General features: G+C 47.7%; 1 protein-coding gene across 1 annotated transcript; it reads right to left on the reverse strand.

The window, feature by feature from the left end:
• Positions 1-2: 2 nt before the first annotated feature.
• On the reverse strand, positions 3-22,274 carry KIF4A (kinesin family member 4A). The gene is made up of 30 exons (XM_054388831.1): positions 22,152-22,274; positions 21,916-22,030; positions 20,715-20,905; positions 19,774-19,863; positions 18,022-18,188; positions 17,679-17,773; positions 17,330-17,449; positions 16,000-16,175; positions 15,205-15,266; positions 14,647-14,782; positions 14,125-14,183; positions 13,355-13,460; positions 12,620-12,676; positions 12,173-12,355; positions 11,457-11,560; positions 11,021-11,165; positions 10,460-10,570; positions 8,899-8,982; positions 7,629-7,742; positions 7,254-7,409; positions 6,708-6,802; positions 6,112-6,241; positions 5,127-5,297; positions 4,653-4,751; positions 4,123-4,191; positions 3,951-4,040; positions 3,000-3,161; positions 1,597-1,725; positions 923-1,045; positions 3-221 (listed from the first exon to the last, which is right to left on the reverse strand). Exons 1-30 carry the CDS (start codon positions 22,272-22,274, stop codon positions 3-5), a joined length of 3,681 nt encoding a protein of 1,226 aa, XP_054244806.1.
• Positions 22,275-22,466: the final 192 nt, after the last annotated feature.

Raw genomic sequence — 22,466 nt, forward strand, 5'->3', positions numbered from 1 at the left:
GGCTAAAGAGACAGAGAACAATCCAGGGACAAGATGGGGTCCAAGCTTGGTGACTTGACTGGGGTGCAGCCAGAGAAGAAGCCAGTGGTGCTGTTCAGCATTCTCTTCTTTCTCTTCACAAATGGTACCTGGTTCTCCTGGGATTCATCTGTAAGCAGCAGGGAAGCATCAGTGCTGGGGTTCTTCTCTAACACAGCTTGGTCTGTGATACCCTTCAGGACCTAGCAGAAAAGTTAAAGAGAATTTTAGAATTGGCCACCATCCTGAAGAAGCCAAGCAGCCTGCACTGGAGAAGTCACCATGCCAGTGTCAAGAGCTGCTTAACTGAAGCCACAATTGTAAGGAGAGACTCATGAGCTGAGCAGGAAGAGACAGCATTTGGAAGAGTGTGCAGAGGGTACCCATGGGATAAGGGAATCCATGGTTTGTGGCAAAGTTTCTCTCACCAGCTGGGAAGCATCAGTGTTGGGCTTCTTCACAAACACATCTTGGTCTGTGATATCCTTCAGGACCTAGCAGAAAAGTAAAGAGCATTTTGGAGTTGGTTACTGTCCCCCAGCTTCTTCCAGTGTGAAGCCAATAGCCCTCCCTCATCCTGTCGCTCTGTGCCTTTTTACAAAGTCCCTTTCCAGCTATCCTGGAGGCCCCTTTCAAATACTGTAAGGCTGCTGTAAGATCTGTCCAGAGCCTTCTCTTTTCTAGTCTGAACCATCCCATCTCTCAGCCTGTCCTCACAGGAGAGGTGCTCCAGCCCTCCAATCATCTTTGTGGTCCCACCAGGCTCAAATCCAAGCTGGCCGGAGAGCTGCAGGCTGTTCAGAATCGCCTAGCAGCAGCTCATCAGCTTGGGGTTTTATCACTAGCCACAAACAAGCTGCACATACATTCAGCCCCACAGCTCTCACAGCCTTTTAGGCAGTACCTTTGAGGCCAGTGGGATGCTCACAGGGCCAAAGAAGGTCGTCTCTGCATCCACTTGAGTAGGATCTTTGAGTTCAAAGGCACCTTCACATTCCGTTGTTTGGTCCTCGGCCCCAGTGGAATTCTGCAGGAGGGCAGAACTACTTTGAAGCACTGAGAATCTCCATCCCTTCCACCAACAGCTGAAGACACACTAGGTCTCTAAGCCACCTTCTTGTGAAGTAATTCAAATCCAGGATGCTAGACACTTCTGCAGGCACCCGGCCTCATAGTACTCAGTGAATGAACTACTATGGGAGGGAGGTCCCTGCTTCAAATCTCTAAGACCCAGGAGCAAGGCAAACATTTCTAGCAGTAGTTCCAATGACCTTTAGTTGGCTCATGAACCTTCCTGATGCTACAACCCAAATGAGCCTTTCCATTCTTAAAACAATCTGAAAATGAGTGAAGTTTTTGCAGCCCTTTGAGGTCAAGGTACAATTTCTATTTACCACCTGCAAAAGAAAGACTTCAGTTGTCCTCAGATCCTCCAGATGACAACTGGCAGCAGTAAATCAAGATGACCTGGGACCTTATGCAGGTTTCTGTCTGGAAAGTTTGTGCTTAAATCATCACAACTAAAGCCTGAAGCACTTCAGAAAGGTGCAGAAGCTTTACCTTGACAGATGCAGTGGCAGACAGGTCTGGGGAGTCAGTGCCTCTGTTCCTGCACCTGGCTGAGTCACAGCTGCAGCCCCGGGAGCAGCCCAGCTTCTGCTTCCTGCAGCCACACTGCCGGTTGCTGCAGCGGCCCCTGCAGGAGCACTGCAGAAGGGAAGAGCAGAAAGAGCTGTTGGGGGTTTTATAGGCTGCATCTCGACTCTCACCACCCCAAGCAGTCAAAAGGACTCCTAGGACCATCCCCAAGCTGTTAGTTTCACAGTCAGTCAAGCACTGCAGGAAAAGTCACAGGGGATTTCCACCCACACAGAACATCTCTTGCTTCAGCAACCCCAGGAGAAACCTCTCCAATTGCCCAGCCCCTGACTTCAAGTTGTCCACAGGGTGCCAGCTGCAGTAAGAGAAGCTAATTTTCAAAAGGCAGCCCATCAGAAAGATGGGCACAGACTTTCTATAGCAGAGCCTGGTGTGACTCAGTAGTGAGCTATGTGATAACTGACTCCCCTGTGAAAGTGGAAGGTAATGTTTCACAGAGGTCCAGCTTCACAGCAATTTAAGCCCAAAGAGGCTGGCTGGTTGTGGGGCCTGAACACCTCTCCTGTGAAGAAAGCTTGAGAGACCTGAGGCTGTTTAGCCTGGAGAAGAGAAGGCTGAGAGGGCATCTGATCAGTCTATTAATATCTGTGGGGTGGGTGCCAAGAGGAGGGTGCCAGGATCTTTTCTGTGGTGCCCAGTGACAGGACAAGGTACAAGCTGGAACACAGGAGGTTCCACCTCAACACGAGGAGAATTCTTTATGGGGAGGGTGATGGAGGCTATGGAGCAGGCTGCCCAGAGAGGTTGTGGAGTCTTCATCTCTGGAGACTTTCATAACCCCCTAGATGCATTCCTGTGTGACCTGTCCTGGGTGAGCTTTCTTTGGTAGAGGGGTTGGAATCAATCTATGTAGGTGCCTCCCAACCCCTACCATTCTGTGGTTCAGACCATCTCTTCCATCCTGTTAGGAATTAACTGAGCAGCAGTACACCACAGCAGGAACAGCACACAGGAATGTGACAGTCCATCCCTTCTGCCCCAGACTCCATGAAGGAGTAAGGCTGTTGCAAAGGCTGTTTTGCTGCTGTCTGAAGCACACAGACCACTTCAGACACAGGCAGCAGGACAGAACTTGTGTTCCTTCCGGTAGGAAGATGATGTGTCCAAGGAAAAGCTCTTTAGGAAGGTGTTGCTGACTATAGAGAAAGCAAATGTTGCCTGTCAGAAGGCCATAAACATCCAGTGCCAGCAGCACTGCTGCATTAAGGCTTCCCAGAACTATAGTGCAGGTGCTGCCATCTCCCTGTAGAGATCCTTAGAGACACAACCAAGTCATTCCCTAACAGGTAATGACAATGAAAAAAAAAAGAACTGTATCTTACCCCAGTCGTGGTTTTCTTTCCTCCTTTGACTGCTTTTTCTGGCACCCATTCTGCATCCTCTTGCTCCACCCCAGACTCCTCTGACTCAGAGAACAGCTCTTCCATGTCTATTTTGAAGGCTGAAGCTCGGGGTTTGGCTGTCGTTTGCCGGCGAGCCTTGGGCTAGACACAGAAATTACAAAGGCTGAGACTCCAGGTTTGCATTTTAAGGTACTTGAGAGTCCCACCACCAGAGCCCCAGTCCTCACAGACAGCCCAGGAGGATATAGGATCAGGGAGGAGACCAAAGATTCATCCCCAGCCCTCCCAGCCAGCCCAGGAGGATACAGGATTAGGGAGGAGACCAGAGATTGAGTCCCAGCCAGCCCAGGAGGAGACCAAAGATTCATCCCCAGCCCTCCCAGCCAGCCCAGGAGGATATAAGATTAGGGAGTAGACCAAAGATTAAGTTGGGAGGGATTTAAAAATTCAATTTAAACTGATGAAGTTTAATAATGAGTTGACAAATCATTGGAAAATTAATAGATTTATGCCAGTCTTGGTCAGAGTTTTAGATCATTTATGCCTCTCCAGCACAAAGATCTTAGTCTTTGCAAGGCAATGATTAAGTTTTCTGCCTTGCTCCCTAAATTTAGAGACTGGGAATGCTACAGAGAGAACACCTGGGTTAAGGAGCATACAGAGTCAGGTATGATTGGGCACTGAGGAAATAGGTTTGTGGGTTGCTGTTTGTTTTAAAGAAAGCTCAAAACATGATTGCAAGCTGCTTTCAGAAGTATTCTGAGAGCAGAAGCCTCAAGGGCTGTCTGAAGCAGAGAACAAACAGAACAAGCACAAGCAGAACAAGATGCCATGTACAAAGCCACTTGGGAGAAGGGAACCAGGACTATTAACAGCCAACATTAGCTTTGAAGAGGACCCCAAGCACAATACAAGCACAAAAATCTTTACTTTGGGTGGAATGTAATCATAAGAATCTGGGAGGCTGGAGGATGTGTCCTGATTGTCCTGTTTGCTGGCAGTTTGGAGGAGCAGCAGTTTCTGTTAAGGACAACAAAAGAGTGTCAGCTTGGCAACATTAAGTCAGGAGCTAAGCAGCTCTCCTGGCTGTACAGATCTCTACCTTTTTAAGAGTGTCATTTTCCTGGAGAACTTCTTGGTGCTTCTCACCCATTTTTTGCAGCTCTTCCTCCTGGTAGCAAGAGGAGACAAAATCTGTAGGCTTGTGTAGAAATAGCACAAACAGTTGTTTGAGACAGGTTTTATTTGGATCTTTTTTGCAAGATCCAAGGGGATCAGCTCTGACTCAATCAGGACAACCATCACTTCTATCCAAAACCTTGTTTCATAGAAGCTGATCCTTTCAGAGCAACCACTCAAGATCTAATCCTCTCTCTATTTCCAAGGCTCATCTGCAAATTAGATGCAGCCAGGATTGATTTTGCTTTAATTCACCACTGCACACACTCTTCCACAGGAGCTAGTTGCACCACTTAATTCTGCTAGTGACAAGAAAGTGCAGTGTGTAATGTTGATATGATGACACCAAAGCTCTTCCATTGCTGGTAGCACAGTGGAGCTCTGCACAAAGGATTAGCAAGAGCATGTAGCAGCCCTGAGCAAGCCCCACCAAGCCACATCTGGACACTCTACCTGGAACTTGAGTCTCTCCTGCAGCTGTTTCTCCTGACTATCTTCCAATTTCTTCTCTGCTGCTTCTTTTTGCTGAAATTGGCTAAGCAGGTACAGAACCTAAAAACACAGCAGAGGGGAACAGGGCTGAATTCCTAGAGACATCTGTCAGCTCAGGCATCAAACACCTTGACCATTTCAGAGATATTTTCTGCCTCTTGCAGCTTGATTCTGCCCTCATCTACTTTAGAAGCGATCTGAGGCTCAGGTGCAACATCCTCAAAACACTGAGAAAACTTTATTCAGTAGCAAGACAGAAGAACAAGGAGCTCTCTCAGGCTGTTGTTCACTACCTGCAAGAGTCCAACAAACCTTGGTCAGACCTACTGCAACAGGTGGGTTTCAGCAGATCCCCTTTGCCTTTCTCTGAGTGGATCTGAGACTCAGAGTCCCAAGGCACAGGAGTTCTCAGGTTTTCCATCACTCAGGTCTTACCTTTTCCTGGTGCTGTTGTTCCTGCACCAGAAGCTGATTTTGGAACTCAGTCTCCCTCTCCATGATGTGGTTTCGCTCTTCCATCAGCATCTTCTGCATGTCTGAGTAGCTGGCTTTGCTCTGCTGAAAGCTGCTCTCCAGTTTGCTCTCCTGCACTTTTGAGGAGACCAGCTGAAAGAAAAAAGCAAGATGATTGCTCAGGTCACTGAGTCCCACATTTCCTAGCATCAGCTGGGACAGACATGAGGTAGTCTGAATGTGAAGTATTTCTGTTAAACTTTCAGCCAGCCTGACAACTGGGATGGCTATCAGCAATAAGGAGACTAGAGGAGAGATTCAGAGCTAGACATTTGACTGCCACTGTGGAAGTGTGTGCTGGGTTTACAACAGCCTGCTCCATCAAACAGACCCCCCTGCCCCACACACAGGAGGGAAAGTAACAGAAAACCCCCTCTGGGTTGAGGCAAGGACTTCACTGAGCTGATTTACTGCACAAGAACCTTAGCAAAGGAAGAAGCAGCAGCAGACTCTGGAATAGGCTGCCCAGGGAGGCTGTGGATGCCTCCTCCCTGGGGGTGTTCAGGGCTGGGCTGGATGAGACCTTGAGCAGCCAAGTCTAGTTGAGAGGTGTCCCTGCAATGGGTTGAAGTACATGATCTCTGAGGTCCCTTCCAACCTGAGCCATTCTATGATATGATCCTGTTTCCATTCAAGCCTTCTCTAAGCACAGTTTCTGTTGATCTCTCTGACCCCTGTCTATTCCATTACCTTCTTCCCTGTTTTTTCTGGATGTCACTCCCCAAAGTGATCTACAGCACAGGAGAAGATTTTAATCTCAGATTGTGAGGGAACTAAACCTGACCCAGTACAAGGACTCTCCACTTGAATTCATGTCTGCTGTCAGCCTGTTGGTCACTTCCTTTGAAGGCTAAGCAGACTTAAGAGTGTTTGTTTTTAATGATAAAACAGGAGAAGTCAGACTTACCTCTGCAAGGAGGTACTTCAAAGCACATTTAGCCTCTAGGATGGTGGCGATGCTGTCCCAGCGCTGTTTTGTACGATCTGCATTGTCTGCATCCAAGAGTTTCTGCTGCAGGTCTGCTATCTGGGCACTCCTTTGGAACAGCAGCATGGATTTGAGGTTACAACACAAGAACATCTGGGCTAAAGTTATTTTTTAAACAGAATATTAAAAGAGTCCAAGTTCAATTTTTGACTGCTTAGCATTGCAGATGTGGTCTGCAGTGCTGCCCCAGGGAGTTTCTAATCCCCTCCACACCTCCAATTAACAGTGCAGTGTTTGCCTCAGACAGAGAGGCTCACAAACAGCCAAAAGCAATCTTAGTGACTGAGTAGCATCTTCATATCCCCATATTTAGGATAAAATTGCCCCACATTTAGGATAAAATTCAGCCCAGGAAGCACACATGGTCTTAGCTCATCACTTTTAGTGTCCTTGTAGAAGTTACTTTACTTTCTCTTTTGTCAAACAGGATAATTGTAGATAGAAATAAGAGCAGGGGGTGGGGGGGGAATAATGGAAGCAAGGCTGTGTAACTCAGCTTTGTGGTACTGCCTTACCTGAGCCCCATCTCAGTTTCCAGGCTTTCTATCTGCTTTGATAAGGAAATGTCCATCTCTGATGCCTTCAAGTCTGCCAGGGAATAGGTGCGCCTCTGAAGTGTGGTAATGGAGACAAGTGAGCAACAGGTGAAGGAAAGCACACCTGGCTGGGCTTTCACACAGACATTGCAAAGAGGAGGCAGTTTTTAAAGTCTTTAATTAGGGGTATGACCCACTCACAGGTTCACTGCATTAAGGAAAAGGTTACCTCAGCAGCTCTGCTCCCTGAGGTACCAGAGGACAGTAATACTGCTTCCCTTTCTGGAAGGATTATCTCCATCCCTCCCTTCTGAGGCAAAAGGGCAAATAGGAGTGAATAAAAAGTAAGCCACAGAGCTCAGATGTGGTGTTGAGGGGCATGGTTTAGTGGTGACCCGGCAGTGCTGAGTTAGGGGTTGGACTCCATGATCTTAAAAGGTCCCTTCCAACCAAAATGATTCTAGGATTCTACTAGCTGCGCAAGCAGAGGTGGGGGACAGGGCAAATGGCATTTTCTCCTCTTACCCTGAGCTTTGGAGGGGGGTTTTCCCCAGCCTCTTTCTTCTCTTTAAGTTGAAGGAGCTCCTGTGCCAAGATCTTTCTGTCCTCCAAAAGGTCTGCAAGGTGCCGTCGAGCCTCTTCAGTGCTAACAAGAACCTCTACTTCATTTGCAAGCCAGCTCTGGAGGACCAAAGAACAGGAGAGGAGTTCACTGCAGGCTCAACCTCAGGACTGAGTTCTGCTCTGAAACACCTTCCCGGATGAATGGAACCATCACATTGCTTCCTTCAATGTCACTCTGTGTTCCTCTGCTCTCCCACCATCAAGCCCAGCAGCAGCCAGAGGGTTGACAAAGCTCAGTTTGCTCCCTGGTGGAACGCACACCACATTGTCACCTACTTTGACTCGAGCAGCAACTCCTTCCATGCCCCGGTTCTGGGTTTCCTTCCGCTTATCTGCAGCCTCTCGTTGCTTCTGCAGAGCGTCCTTCAGGCGCTTGTTGGCAGCTGCTGCCTGGGAAACAGTTGATAAGAGAAGCTGAGCAGCAGCTACTTACATCTGCAGCAGCTGACAATGTGAGGCATTCACAGTGAGACAATGAGAGTGTGTGTCAGCTTGAGAATGAAGACTGGAGTCATGGACTGGTTTGGGTTGGGAGGGACCTTAAAGGAGGTTTTAGACAGGTGGGGTTGGTCTCTTGTCCCAGGCAACCCAGCACCAGAACAAGAGGACAGTCTCAAACTGTGCCAGGGGAAGTTTAGGCTCGAGGTGAGGAGAAAGTCCTTCACAGAAAGAGGGATCTGCCACTGGAATGTGCTGCCCAGTGGAGTCACCGTCCCTGGAGGTGTTCAAAAAAGGATTGGACATGGCACTTGAAGCCATGGTTTAGTTAGTCATGAGGTGCTGGGTGATAGCTTGGACTTGATGATCCCTAAGGTCTTTTCCAACCTTGTTGATTCTATGATAGATCATCTAGTTCCAACCTCCTGCCATGGGCAGGGATACCTCCCCTCCTACTAGGCCAGGCTGCCCAAGGCCCCATCCAACCTGCCATTGAACACTTCCAGCCTTGGAGCCTCCACATTTTTTCTGGGCAACCTGAGAACAAGTGACTAGAAGGAGCTCCATGCTGTCCATTACAAAGGTTTAGGAGCCTAAAGGCTGTGAAGACTGAAAGCCCAAAGGTTAAGACTCAGTGTCCCAAAGCACTAAGAGGCAAATGTGTTACAGTGAGTACTGAGCCCAGGACTTAATTTCCTTTGACGAGATTCTGTTTAAAGAGAAGCTGCTCCTAGGCCTGAAGGTGGAAGAAAGCATCCAAACTGATGTTTTCAAAATGCATTTCTTCTCTTCAGCCATCCACAAAGAATTCTGGGCTGCAATTTTTGGTATCCACCACCCAAGCTGATTTTTTATGTTCTAGTTTGGGTTTCTGTGACAGATTTGCCACAGTAGCCTGAGGCTCAGAGGGCAACTCAGCCATTAAGGAGCAGATTCACCTGGAATCCTTCAAAGACTACAAGAGGGATGGATGGTATCGCTCTACAGAGAGACAAGCAGACCTCCAAACTGCTTTGAAGAAGTTCTTCCACATGCCATTAGCACCTCCAACCAGTCTGCAGGTCTCTAGGACCTGGTCAGGTGTTTCCAGAAGGTACTGGCTCCTTACCTCTTCTGTCTTGCGCCGGAGAACATTGGCCTGCTTCTGGAAGTCTCGCTCCAGCTTGAGCAGCTCATACTGTCTCTTGCGATCCTGCAGGGAGAGAGAGCTAAGGCAGGTGGAAAACTCCCAAGTCACAACTCCTGTGGTGTTTCACACTTCTTGGCACAGAATGGCTCAGGTTGGAAGGGACCTCAGAGATCACCTACTCCAACCTTCCTGCCATGGGCAGGGACACCTCTCAGCTAGACTTGGCTGCTCAAGGGCTCTTCCAACCTGGCCTTCAACACCCACAGGGAGGAGCCATCCACAACCTCCCTGGACAACCTATTCCAGAGTCTCACCACCCTCATTTTGAGGAGCTTCTTCCTAAGATCCAGTCTAAACCTATTCTTCCTCAGCTTCAAACCATTCCCCCTTGTCTTGTCTCTAGACACTCTTATGAAAAGTCCCTCTCCAGCTTTCCTGTAGGATTCCCTTCAGGTATTGGAAGGCAGCTCTAAGGTCCCCCTGGAGTCTTCTCTTCAAGGCTGAACACCCCCAGCTCCCTCAGCCTATCCTCATAGCAGAGGTGTTTCAGCTCTTGGATCACCTTTGTGGCCCTCCTCTGGGCTTGCTCCAACGGTTGTGTCCTTCTTATGCTGGGGACACTAGAACTGGACACAGTATTCAAAGTGGGGTCTCAGCAGAGCAGAGCCAAGGGGCAGAATCCCCTCTTGCCCTGCTGGCCACACTCCTCTTGATGCAGCCTAGGATACAATTTGCCTTCTGGGCTGCATGAGTGCACTGCTGGCTCATGGTGAGCCTCTCAATCAACACACCCAGTAATGCTGAGACAGGAGGGAAAACTCCCAAGTCACACCACCTGTAGTCAGTTTCACACTTCCTGGCACAGAACAATCGCTTTTGATATTCTGCAGCACAGGTGCTTTGTGACAAAGATTCCTCTGATTGTTACAAGCTTAAGCCATGTAGTGCCCCAGAAGGCAAATGGCTGTTAGGTTTCAAATGACTATCAGGGGTTCCACACTGTCCATTAACTAGGTTTAGAAGCCTGAAGGCTGTAAAACCTGAAAACCAAAAATTTAAGACTTGCATGCCAAAGCACTGAGGGCAGACTTGTTACAGTGAGAATTCCTGTGAGGCCAGAGCTCAAGGTGCAGCTGTTTGCTGCCCATGACACTTGTGAGCTACCAGCAGCTGCATTTCATTAACATCTCTTTACCTGCAGACCCAACAACCAATCCTTTGACAGCTTAACTGCCTCCCCCCTTCCATGGCTGACCTCTACCACTTTAAAAACCTCACACTATTAAAGTAGAAGGCACAAATATTTAAAACAGAATCCTTACAAGTGTGTTGATAGCCCTAAGGCCTCAAGACATAGCAAGCAAAGACCACTTATGACAACTGGTGGAAGGTGGCAACCACATGAACTGAAGTTCTCTTCAAAGCATTCCCCAGATGTTTTTCAGATGCTTGCTAGTTAAATAAAGCCTTACAGTGAACACTCCAAAGACTTCCTTTCACTCTTCAGAGGGAGGTGGAGTTAAGGGGGTTGTTTGCTCACCCTTTCTTTCAGCTGGATCACTTCCTTGTCCTTCTGCTGCTTCCATTGCCTGAATTTCTCAGCATCTTCTTTCATCTGACGCATCAGTTGGACCCTTTGGCTTTTCATTTCCTGAAAAGTAGAAGTGGCTGGAAGAATTGTGCAGGATTTGTGTTCTGGGTAGTTTCAACCCACAATCCCATAGGAAGGAAGCAGATGGGAAATGTTATGGTGTGCTGCCCACTTGGTACATGGCTAAAGGACACTCTCTAAGCACTAAAACCCAGGAATTCATCTTTTAAAGCATAAAGGGAAGACCAAACATGCACAGTACACAGATGGAAATCAAAGAGGATTCAAGTGGAGGCCACAAATTATCAGCCACTTTGGACTTTTCATGCCTCCAAGCCTCAGCAGTCACCTGCTTACTGTATTACAGCAGCAGTTATGGTCATGGAGCCAAAGGAACCTTGCCAAAAACTGAGTGTTCTCAGTCTAACAAACCAGAGGTGAGCATTTTCTGTCTGGAAGCTGCTTTGTCTCCAAAGCAAGGCTGAAAACCGCAGGTTAAGGGTTGGTTACCCTGATCTCTTGGTTGAGTTTGGAGACAGTGTGCTCTGTAGATTCCTTCAGCTTTAAGAGCTTGGATTGTTCATTCAGCTTTTTCTTCAGCTCATTAATTTGCCCTTCCAGCTCCTGCAGCCTTTTCCGACGCTTCTCACTCAGCCTGGAAAGAGATCACAGTTTAAAGCCAACCCTCCCCCAGCTGCTGTTACTCTCAAACAATTACTCTCCAGCTTTAGAGACACCTTATGAAAAATGATGCTGTTGTGTGTTATCTTTACCACTGCTGGGGGAAAGCCCATCACCAGGCTTCTCTGCAATTCACACAACTCAGGTGTCATTTGCCTCCAAAAAAGAGCTTTACAAGCAGAAGTGCAAGACAATGGAGTTTCCACAGGTGCATGAACACAGCTTTCAGTGCTCTAAGCCACACAGCTGACAGAGTTGCTCTTACTTGGCTTGGTTGACATCCTTCTTGGCCATAAACAAAGCAAGGGTCAGCTCCTCCTTTTCTTTTTGCAAACTGCTCACTTCCAATTCCAGATCTTTGATATTAGTCTAGAAAGGATAAGAGTAGGAAACCTCCAAATAAAAACCTTGAAGATACACTCAGAGGCAAAACTTTAAGACAGGAGGCCTCAGGAAACCATGTTACAGGCCATAAATTACCTTCTCTAAAAGCAGTGTGAGCGTCAAAAGGGCACTTAGATCACAGAACCATAAACTAGAAGTTCTGACTGGACAGGTGGGACATCCCAGCACAGCTCCTGAACAGGGGAAGCCAGAGCAGCTGGCTGTACTGAGAGCTCACAGCAAAGGACTTGCATTTTGGCTTGGTGCAGCCAAGCAAAACTCCAAGAGCAGAGCAGCTCATTTCACATAGAATGGCTAGTGGCTAACAGCTTGTATCAGGGAAAAAGACCATCTTCTGGTGATAGAGCTGTTTGTAGATAGCCTGGCATGATCATCCTGGCCCCTCATCCTCTCTGCTGACACCTATTATTAACTCCCTGCTATGCTCGAGGGAGCATACTTCAGGAAATATAGACCCGATAACAACATGCTGATGAGAGGACAGATCTCCTACTCACTCCCTTCCTCAGTGACTGCATTAGTTGGGAAAAGAAAAGCTGGACACAGGCTTATAGAGGAACTATTTGAAGAGTCTACCTGGTATTGGCACTGAATGGGCTCCAGCTGACTGCCATTCTCAGTCATTTTTTTGGCAAGTGCCTCTTTCAAAGCCAGGACTTTATTCAGCTCAAGCAGCTCTTTGGACATCTGTGCTTGACGGAGGGCGTGCTGAGTGCTGTAGTCAGAGGACCTCTTGGCATCTTGGCCCATTTCTGCTTCCTAGAAGGGATACAGCAAGGAGCAGGAGAGGTCAAGCCAAAGCTCTATGATCACAGCTTCTGCAGAAAACTGAAATGAATTCTTTCACATAAAGTTAGCTGGTCAGAAATGAGAAGAGGCTACTGATCTGGAAGGCACTGAGAAAAGAGCAGAGAAGTGACACAAAACACTTGGATTTAGGAAACCAGCACAAGGATGCAGCTAAGTGATGAGGTGATAAACCCATGCCCATTAAGGCTGCTCTTCTGGTCTCCCCTCACTTACCACTGAAGCATCCTGCTCAGATTTTGCCATCTCTTCCATTGTAACAGCACTTTCAGTCTATACAGGACAAAGAAGAAAATTTTGGTTCAAAATGTGACAGATGAAGTAAAATGAAGCTGGTAACAGTTTGCTGGCCTATAATGACAAATCATAATGTTCTCCTCTCCAAAAAGAGGATGCCATTGCCTTCTTCTTTTAGCAAGGTGAGCACACTCCTCCTAAACTAGCTGGACAAGCCATCTTCCACTCTTCCCTGAACTCCAGCCAGCTCCTCACAAGTGTAAGGAGGCTGGGAACAGAGGGAGTGTCTAGAAAGGGAAAGAGAAAAGCTCTTCAGTTACACCAAGATTTGGCAATGTCTGTTTAACAATTTCACATCCCTGCCATTTGGGTTGCTCATTAATACTACCAAGGTCATAATCCTCCCAGCTTTTGGATTGTAAATCCATCCTGATCTCCCCCTACCAGATTATTTTATAGAAACTCTTCCCTTCCAACCGCATGCAGCCACCTCAGGCACAAGTGGCTTCTCTGCAGCACTAAAAGAACAGCAGGACAGATTGTTTTGAAGTGGGGAAAAAAATCATTTCATGCTTGTAATTCCTGGGCTTCTTAAGCAAGGTTTGTGCAGAATGGAATCATTAAGGTTGGGAAAGACCTTTAAAGATCACTGAGTCAGCAGAAGAACCTTAGGTTTCATAACTCAGCTTGCTTGGCACAAGGACCCAATCTTACCTGCAACTCAGACAACATTTGCTGCAGGTTACGAATCACCTCCACGTTCTCTTTCAGTTCCTCATCTTCCACAGTCTCTGCCAGCTTCTGCAGATCAACCTTGCATCTACAATGCAGGCATTGAAGTAAGTCCAGGACTTGGTGTCACACGTGCCAATAAGAAACAACTTTTCCCACTGAACATACCAATGGGTTCTGCATGAACAGACAGACTGATTATATCCATGGAATCATGAATTGTTTAGGCTGGAAAAGACCTTTAAGATCATCAGTTCCAACTATAAACCCAGCACTGGCAGGGCACCACTAACCCACGTCCCCCAGTACCACACCTACACAGCTTTTAAACCCCTCCAGGATGGCGACTCCACCGCTGCCCTGGGCAGCTTGATCCAGGGTTTGACAAGCCTTTCAGCAAATAAATTCTTCCTGATGTCCAACCCAAACCTCCCCTGGTGCAACTTGAGCCCATTTCCTCTTGTTCTATCACTTCTTACTTGGGAGAAGAGACCAACACTCATCTCACACCAATCTCCTTGCAGAGAGTTGTAGAGAATGAGGTCTCCCCTGAGCCTCCTTTTCTCAAGGCTAAACAACCCCAGTTCCCCCACACAAGACTTATGCTCTAGACCCTTCACTAACTTCATTGCCTTTCTCTGGACCCTCTTAGGCACCTTAGTGTCCTTCTTGGAGGGGCTAATTGATCCCCACAAACACATTTAGCGCTGAAAGCCATTTCCTCAGCAGGAGTAGGGTGCAGACAGACTTACGCTGCATGTTGCTGAAGCTGCTCCAGTTTGGAATTGACCTTCTCATTTTCTTGCTCTATCTAGAAGAAGCCAGAATTAAACTGAATTGTAGGCAAAGCAAGACAGGAAGGCAGGAAACAGCTAATTTACTTGTAGCTAAAGATTAAGTTGTCAGTCTGTGACAAATCAATGCAGGGTGATCATCACCATCAGTTTGTTTAGACTTAACATCCTTTCCAGCAGGAATTTACACCTTGGTGAATCAAAACAAAGCAGAATAAGACTGGGGGGGAAGAAGGATAGAGTGTGTGATATTTAAATCATTAAAAGAAAAGCTGAAAGATTCAGGCCCACTGAAGTCACCAGACCCATAGGCTCTGACAGGCTCTGGAAGACTTTTGGTAGCTTGAGATGTGAAACAAGCATGAAAGCAATGTTAAGGAGAGAGATTCCCATCATGCCAATTAGTACAGGAGCTGCTACTTGATTAATCTTCAGCTAAAAAAGGGAACTTAAAGCTCCTCTTGGGTAACTAAATCTTACCAGAATGATCCTCTCCAACATCTGTGCTGTCTGCCCAGCAGCCTCACTCAGCCCTCGGCTCAGCTTTTGGTTCTCTTCCATGAGTGATTGGTTCTTCTCCATCAGGGACTGGAGGTTCTCAGAAGGGGCCATGCTGCTGAAATATTAAGGACCACTTTGCTTATGAACACAACTTCACTAAAGTTTGTAACAGCACTTAAATTACCTCCAAATTCCCCAAATATCTTGGGACTTGGATATTGAAATGTCCTCTGAGGACAACACCTCCACACAGTCCAACTCTTGGCTCAGGTTAGGAGCCATTGCCTAGTTCCTTCTCATTTCCTACAAAGTCTTAAGGGGTTTGATACAAAACTAAAAACCTACCCCCACCTGGAATTTCAGTAAATGTGACAAAACAGAACTAAAGGAGAAGAAAACCTGTCCAGATCTTACTAGAAGGCAACTAGTTTGGCTCCAGCCTCACTGTCCTGCACTGTCTAGAGCAAAGGATGTGCAGAGCCTTTGCTGGTATGTGATGGCCACCAGTTATGTTGAGCATTAAGCTACAAAGCTTACTTGATAGACACTGGCAGTGTCCCTCCATGGGCCTGCAGCAGCAACACCTGCAGCTGTTGTACCTAGAAAGACAAATAATTAAAAATCTTTCCCATCGAGTAAATAGAGAGAGAATCTCTGGGGATCATCTAGCCCAATGCTCCTGCTACAGCAGCCACCCACAGCAGGCTGCCCAGGATCACAATGTCCAGGCAGTTCTGGTGTCTCTCCAGAGAAGGAGGCTCCACAACCTCTCTGGAATGTCTGGTGCAATGCTCATGCAGCCTCACAGGACAGTAATACTGCCTCCTGTTCATATGGAAATTCCTGGCTTCTAGTTTGTGTTTTTGCCTCTTGTGCTGTCCCTGGGGACCAGTGAAAAGCCTGGCCCCATCCTCTTCTCCCCTACCCTTTAACTATCAATCAGATTCCCTTTGTCTGCTTTTATCCAGGCTCAACAGCCCCAGGTTTCTCAGCCTTTCCTCCTCACAGGCATATTCCAGTCCCCTCTGCAGCTCTGTAGCCTCCACTAGACTCTCTCCAGTAGTTCCTTGTCTCTCCTGAATTGGTGAGCCCAGAACTGGACACTCCAGCTGTGGCCTCTCACCAGGGCACAATAGAGAGGGAGGAGAATCAGCCTCAACCTGCTGGCCACAATCTTAATGCACTCCAGGAGACCACTGGTTTCTACGGACATGAGGGCACACTTCTGGCTCAGGAGCAACGTGTCCACCAGGTCCTTCTCCATAGAGCTGCTTACTAAGCTCAGTACCAAAAGGACAGATCTACTCCTCAGAGGAATGAAGCACCCAGTACCTGCTGCTTCAGGTGATGCAGCTCAGCTGCCTGAGGATCAACGTTGACAATTGGCTTGTTTTTGATTTTCCTTGCTCTGTCAGCATAACGCAGGGTGTTGAGAGTTTCTTCTAGGTTGGAATCTGCAGGGCTTACACAGGCAATCATCAGAGTGTGGCTGTTACCACCCAGAGAGTCTGAGGAGGAAAACAAGGCAGCATTAAGAAAGATTATCAAAATAGCATCATTAAGGTCAGAGAATGCTTTATATTGGGAGGGACCTTTAAAAGCCATCCAGTCCAACCTCCCTGCACTGAGCAGGGACATCTACAGCTACAGCAGACTGCTCAAAGCCCTGTCCAGGAACGAGACACCTAGCACCTCTCTGGGCAGTCTGGGCCAGTGTCTTATCACACGCAGTGGAAAAAAATAGTTCCTTAGATCTAGACTGAATTTTCCTCTTTTAATTTAAACCCATCACTTCTTGTCCTGTCACAGCAGGTCCTGCTAAAAAGTCTGGACCCAGCTTTCTTTCAGGCCCCTTTAAGTACTGAGAGGCTACAAGGTTTTCTTGGAGCTTCTCTTCTCCAGGCTGAACAACCCCAACTCTCTCAGCCTGGCCTCACAGCAGAGGGGTTCCAGCCCTCAGGTCATTTTTACAACCTACTCAAACATGCTTATGTCTGGACCCAGCACTGCAGGTGTGGTCTCAGCAGAGCTGAGCAGAGGGGTAGAATCCCCTCCCTTGAGCTGTGCCCACACTGCTGGGGATGCAGGCCAGGAGCTGGTTTGCTTCTGGGCTGCGAGTGCACACTGCAAGCTCATGTCCATCACCAAATCTTTTTCTACAGGGCTACTCCCTATCCACTCATCTCCCAGCCTGTATTGATACCAAAATATCTAAGGCTGCATGAAAGCATCTCCATACTATGGCTAAAAGATGACATGCAGCTATATTTCATGGTGTTGTCTACTTTCTCCTCTGCCCCACTGAGTGCCACGCTTTTTTGAAAGCCAAAGTCCCAAAGTGGTGACTCAAGCCCCAGAAATGCTGTCCTGTTAAATAGCTGCTGTAATTGATGTGCCATTTCTGGCACAGTCCTTTCAGGTTTTCCCTTCCCTGCTACCCCACAATACCACTCAAGCTCTCCCATAGTTATCCAGGCATCAAAATTCACACTATCTTCCAACATTCATTACTGGCTAAGAAGATTTTTGTTCATATCAAGCTGCACAGCATTTCAGCCTTTGGTTTTACACTACCATATATTGGCTACTCCAAACTTTTGATCATAAGAGGGCCCCACAACCAGCTCTGTAGATTTCAGCTTTACCATCTTCTGTCTCTTACCTTGCAGCAGCCTTGTTAGCTTTGAGTCTCTATAGGGGACAAACCCACCCTTTTTATTTTCATCACCAAGAGCACTAATGACATTCCCCAGGCAGAGGAGGCCTCTGTTTATATTGATGCCTGCACACAAAGAGACAACAGTGAGAAGAGACACCTTGACAGCTCCCAAGGGGTCATTTTCCCATCCTTACTAAAAATAAAATTAAAGGTCACAATGGAAAAAAAAATAAATTAAAAAAAAAAAAAAAATCACATTATAAAAGAATGAAGAACTGCTTTGCTTTTACTGACTCAATGTATTAAGTAATGGTTAAGGAGCTCAAACTATCCCAGTCACTTTCCTACAGACCTTCTTTTAGTCGGTCTCCCTCAGCCTTGGTCTTCTTTTGTCTCTCTGAGCCAGCCAGATCAACCAGGTGTAGCTTGGAGTGAAAACTGCTGTTCCTATGGCAGAAACAGACATTTTACTCTCTAAAGTAAACATGTGGTTAGGAAAGGAGAAGTTCAGTGGTTACTAGTGCAGCTACTGGGCTGAAAAATGCACTTCCTATCAGAGACAGCCAAATAAAGGAATCGTGCCAAGAGAAGCTCAGCTGAGTTAGCCAAGACCCAGAGAGAAGGGCAGGATTGCAGCATTTGGAGCAAGTCTGCCCTCCAGCAGCTGCCAGAAGAGGCTGTGTGATGACACTTACTTGTCATTTTTCTTTTGCTGATCAATGCAGATGGTGAAGATGGCATGGGACCGGGAGGACTGTGAGTTCATTGCCGTGGAGGCCACCGTTCGGGAGTTGTTGCCTTGCTCTAGGCAGGACACAGTATCTTGGGCAGAGGAGACACTTCTTTCTGTTAACCCTACAATCTGTATGCAAGGAAGAAAGCATCATCCATCCTCTGCTTCCACTTCACCCCAAGTGAAATCAGGAAAGCTATCCTCTGTCTTGGACAGCAGAGGCAAAGTGAAGTCTCTGTGTAACATGCATTCCCAATAATCTGTCTCACTTCAAGCCAGGGGTCTGGTATGGATTCCCCCAGGAAAACTCACTCTCAACTCCAGATCAGCAACCAAGTCTTATAATCATTCCTTCATCCTATTCTTACATACACACACCCCTCAAGTTCCTCTGTGCCTGCTTCATCTAATAAAGGGATGGTCCTTGAGCTAGCTGAGAATCACAGAATGTTAGGGGTTGGAAGGGACCTTGAAAGATCAAGTCCAACCCTGCCAGAGCACGATCACCTAGAGCAGGTCACACAGGAACACATCCAAGCAGATTTTGAATGAGTCTCCACAGTATCACTGGGCTGCCTGCTCCAGGGCTCTGTCACCCTCACAGTGAAAAAGTTTTTCCTTCTGTTCATGTGGAACCTCCTCTACTCCAGCTTGCACCCACTGTCCCTTGTCCTGTCATTGGACATTCCTGAGCAGAACCTGGCTCTGTCCTCGTAACACTGCCCTGCACATCTTTATCAACACGAATGAGGTCATCCTTCAGGCTCCTCCTCTCCAAGCTACAGACCCAGCTCCCCCAGCCTTTCCTCATGAGCTGTGGGATGGAGACAGCTCCTCAGAGAAATCCCCAGCTGCCCTCAGATATGCCATAGTCAAACTGGGAGCTGAAGGATGTGATAGGTAGAGAACAGGGAACCTGGCTGATGAAGGTGGAGCCTCTTGTGACTGTAGAATGGAGAACACAAAGAACAGAGGGGACTAAGAAGCAAGAACTGGTCCTGCTCCTTGGCAAGCTTGTGCTTTCCCTGAAGGGCCTGTCTCCTTGCATTCCAATGCCACTAACACCCAGATGAGTTACATCCCTGGACTTCAGAGATGACCACAAGCAGCACAAGATGACACACAACAAAAACATTCATGGATCAAAGCTGTAGGACAACTGCTGCAAACAATCTATGAATGAAGCACAACCAGTGGCCAGAAGTTTCATCACAGAACAAGTACATAACAAGCAGAGCAAGAAGGGTTTTCTGCACTAGGAGCACATAGAAACGTTAATAACTCGGGCACTTAAGTCTCCCAGCAGGATCCCTTTGTTGCACACTGAAGAATGTAATGTCAACAGCTTGAAGTTTGGTGAAGGGATCTTAAGTACATTATCAGACATTCAACTCAAGCAGTCCTCAAAGGCAAACCAGAGTAGGACTTGCAAGCAGCTTTGTCCTGAATGTCTAAGCCTAGTGGTGTTACTCTGAGTAAATCTAATGGTCATGGTAGTTGGGTTATGCTTGGACTTGATGACCTTAAAGGTCTTTTCCGACCTTGATGATGCTGTGATTCCATGACCAACAGCTTAGTTTTGAAATGAGTTGTTGTGATGACTTCCCACGTGCTAAAACAAAGCAGAGCTCAAGCAGTCAGACCGTTGTTTGACCAAAATATCCAGTCTGAGCCACATCACCCTCTTCTGTGCCCATGACTAGCAGGACCAGACCTTTATGCCTTCCTTGGGATCTTCCCGTATGCTGATTGGAGACCGTTCTCTCGACGGGCACAGCAGGTCGAGAATATCCTCATTGTAGATCTGAAAGCATCAAAACAGCAAGTCAGAGGCAACAGCCTCACAGGAGACAACTGACATCAAGACCACAGAACAGTTTTGGGTGGAAGAGACCTTTAAGATCATCAAGTCCAACCACTGACCCAGCACTGTCAGGTCACTGCTACGCCACGTGCCTCAGTGCTACACCTACATGGCTTTTAAACCCCTCCAAGGGTGCCTTTGGCACCCTCTTCCAGGGCATGACAACTGTCTCAGTGAAGAAATTGTTCCTCATGTCCAAACTTAATCTCTTCTGTCACAGCTTGAGGACATTTCCTCTCATCCTGCCACTTGTTCCTTGTGAGAAGAGACCAACACCTCACTCCAACCTCCATTCAGCAAGCCATGGAGTAAGAGGGTCTCCCTTGGCCCTGCTTTTCTCCAGGCTGAACAACCCCAGTTCCCTCAGCCACTCCTCAGAAGACCTCTTCTCCAGACCCTTTGCCATCTTTGTTGCCCTTCTCTGACTCTTCTAAAGCACTCCAACATCTTCCTTGTAGTGAGGGCCCTAAAACTGTAACCAGTGTTCATGGTGTGGTCTCACCAGTGCCGAGTACAGTGGAAGATCATAGCCCTGGTGCTGCTGGCCACACTATTGCTGAGCCAAGCCCAGGCCACCTGGGCACATGCTGGCTCATATTGAGCCAACAGTCAACCAGCACCCCTAGGTCCTTTTCTGCTGGGCAGTTTCCAGGCACTCTGCCCCAAGTCTTAGGTCATGCTGGGTTTTGATTTAATAAATACGTATCACTTGAAGGAGATGGCCTCATTAAACCTCACTTTATGTCAAACTCATAATTTTATAACAGTTTGAAAATTAAAACAAGTTTTACCTCTAAATAAGAAACTTTGAGGACAAATTCCCATTCCTGCCTTTGCTCCTTCTCCTTAAACAGCAGTTTGATGACCCGAGGGATGACCCCCACGCTTGGTTCATGCTCTTGATTGGTAGTGTAGGCACCTCCCATGGAGAAAGTTTTCCCAGATCCAGTCTGTCCATAGGCTAAGACTGTGGCATTATACCCTGAGGGAACAAAGGGCACCTGGATCAGTCATGTGAGAACCAGAGGAAATGAACAAAGCTGCATTCTAGTAAAATCATCCTCCCAGAGAAGCACAGTTCCTCGGTGCCAGTCCACAGAACCCAGCACAGTGGGGGACAAAAGGAACCACTAGAGATCATCTTGTTCAGCCTTCCTGCTAAAGCAGGGTTACCCACAGCAGGCTACCCAGGCAAGTTTGGAACCTCTCCAGAGAAGGAGGTTCCATAACCTCTGTAGGCAGCCTGCTCCAGGGCTCCAGCACCCTTCTAGGAAAGCATTTTCTCCTTATGTTCAAATGGAATCTCCTGGGTTCAAGTTTGTGCCTCTTGCCCTGTTGCCGGGCATTGCAGAAGAGAGTCTGGCCCCATTCTCTTGCCCCCCACCTGCCCTTTATCTACTGACCAGCACTGAGCAGATCCTCTCTCAGTCTGCTCTTCTCCAGGCTAAACAGCCCCAGGTCTCTCAGCTGCTCCTGATCATAGAGATGCTGCAGTCCCCACAAAAGCTTTATGCACAGCTTAATGTGGTTACATTAAGAGCAAAATGATCAATGAAAAGTTCTCCCAAACAGAGATAAAATTAGTATTCCAGCTCTTTCAGACTGTGCTGTTGCTTCAACAGAGCTAATCACTGAAACATTGCAAGTTCTCTGCCACCCCCACTCCACCACCAGTTTCTGGTTCAGGATGCTTAGCAGTTCATCATCACGTTCTTGATAAAATTCTCTTCCCCTACATCAATAGCTTCACAAACCAAAACGATCACACACAGGAGTAATTTTGTTATCCCTGTGGAGTACAACGAATTGTAAAAAGGCAAGAAACAATTCCATGATTATCACCAAAGGCTAGAGCCGGTATCTAGATAACATAGGGCTTTATTTTCTGATTCAGAGAAAAAGGAGGTCAGAACGGAGAATTAAACAGCACCTCTATACACACAGATAAGCCCACCCAACCCCCCAATACTTTTAAACTTCATTAGCACAAACCTTTGAAGATGCCTCGTATGAGAGGGGCAACAGCAGTGTTGAAGACTTCCTCCTGCTCCACAGATGGGTCGAACACGTAGTCATACGTGAAGGACTTGTCGTTTCCCACCACCACCTGCAAAGGAGATGAGAACACACAGCGCTGACCACGCTGCCGCAGCATCCTGACTCCAAACCCCGGGACGGGGAAGGCAAGGCAAGGCCGAGCCCCGGGCGCAGCGAGCTGGTTCCCTTACTTGCGGTTCCCCCGGCACAAAGGACAGGCACATCTGGCATCCTTCGCTGATCTCCTTCGGCACCAAAGGACGGCAGCGCAGCGCCACACGCACCGGGATCCCCTTGTCATCCTCCTTCACCATTTTCAGCTACCGTAGCTGTTCTGCGGAGAACCGGAGATGGATGAAGCCACCCAAGGGGGAACCGCCGGGGCGGGGCACAACGCTGCGGCCCAAACCCCAGCCTGTGACCGCGAGGCCTGAGGCCAGAGCGGACTCGGACCGCAGGGCAGCTAGGAGCGTAAGCCGCAGGAACTCCCGCCAACCGGCCGCGCC

This window comes from Indicator indicator, chromosome 17, assembly GCF_027791375.1.
Source record: "Indicator indicator isolate 239-I01 chromosome 17, UM_Iind_1.1, whole genome shotgun sequence".
Taxonomy (NCBI): domain Eukaryota; kingdom Metazoa; phylum Chordata; class Aves; order Piciformes; family Indicatoridae; genus Indicator; species Indicator indicator.

Coding starts and splice junctions, on each gene's coding strand:
- KIF4A (XM_054388831.1), bottom strand. CDS start 22,274: ATGGTGAAGGAGGATGACAAGGGGATCCCGGTGCGTGTGGCGCTGCGC. Junction 11,166..11,456: donor AAGGATGTCAACCAAGCCAA/GTAAGAGCAACT, acceptor ATCTCTTTCCAG/GCTGAGTGAGAAGCGTCGGA. Junction 1,726..2,999: donor GAAAGAAAACCACGACTGGG/GTAAGATACAGT, acceptor TCCCTTCTGCAG/TGCTCCTGCAGGGGCCGCTG.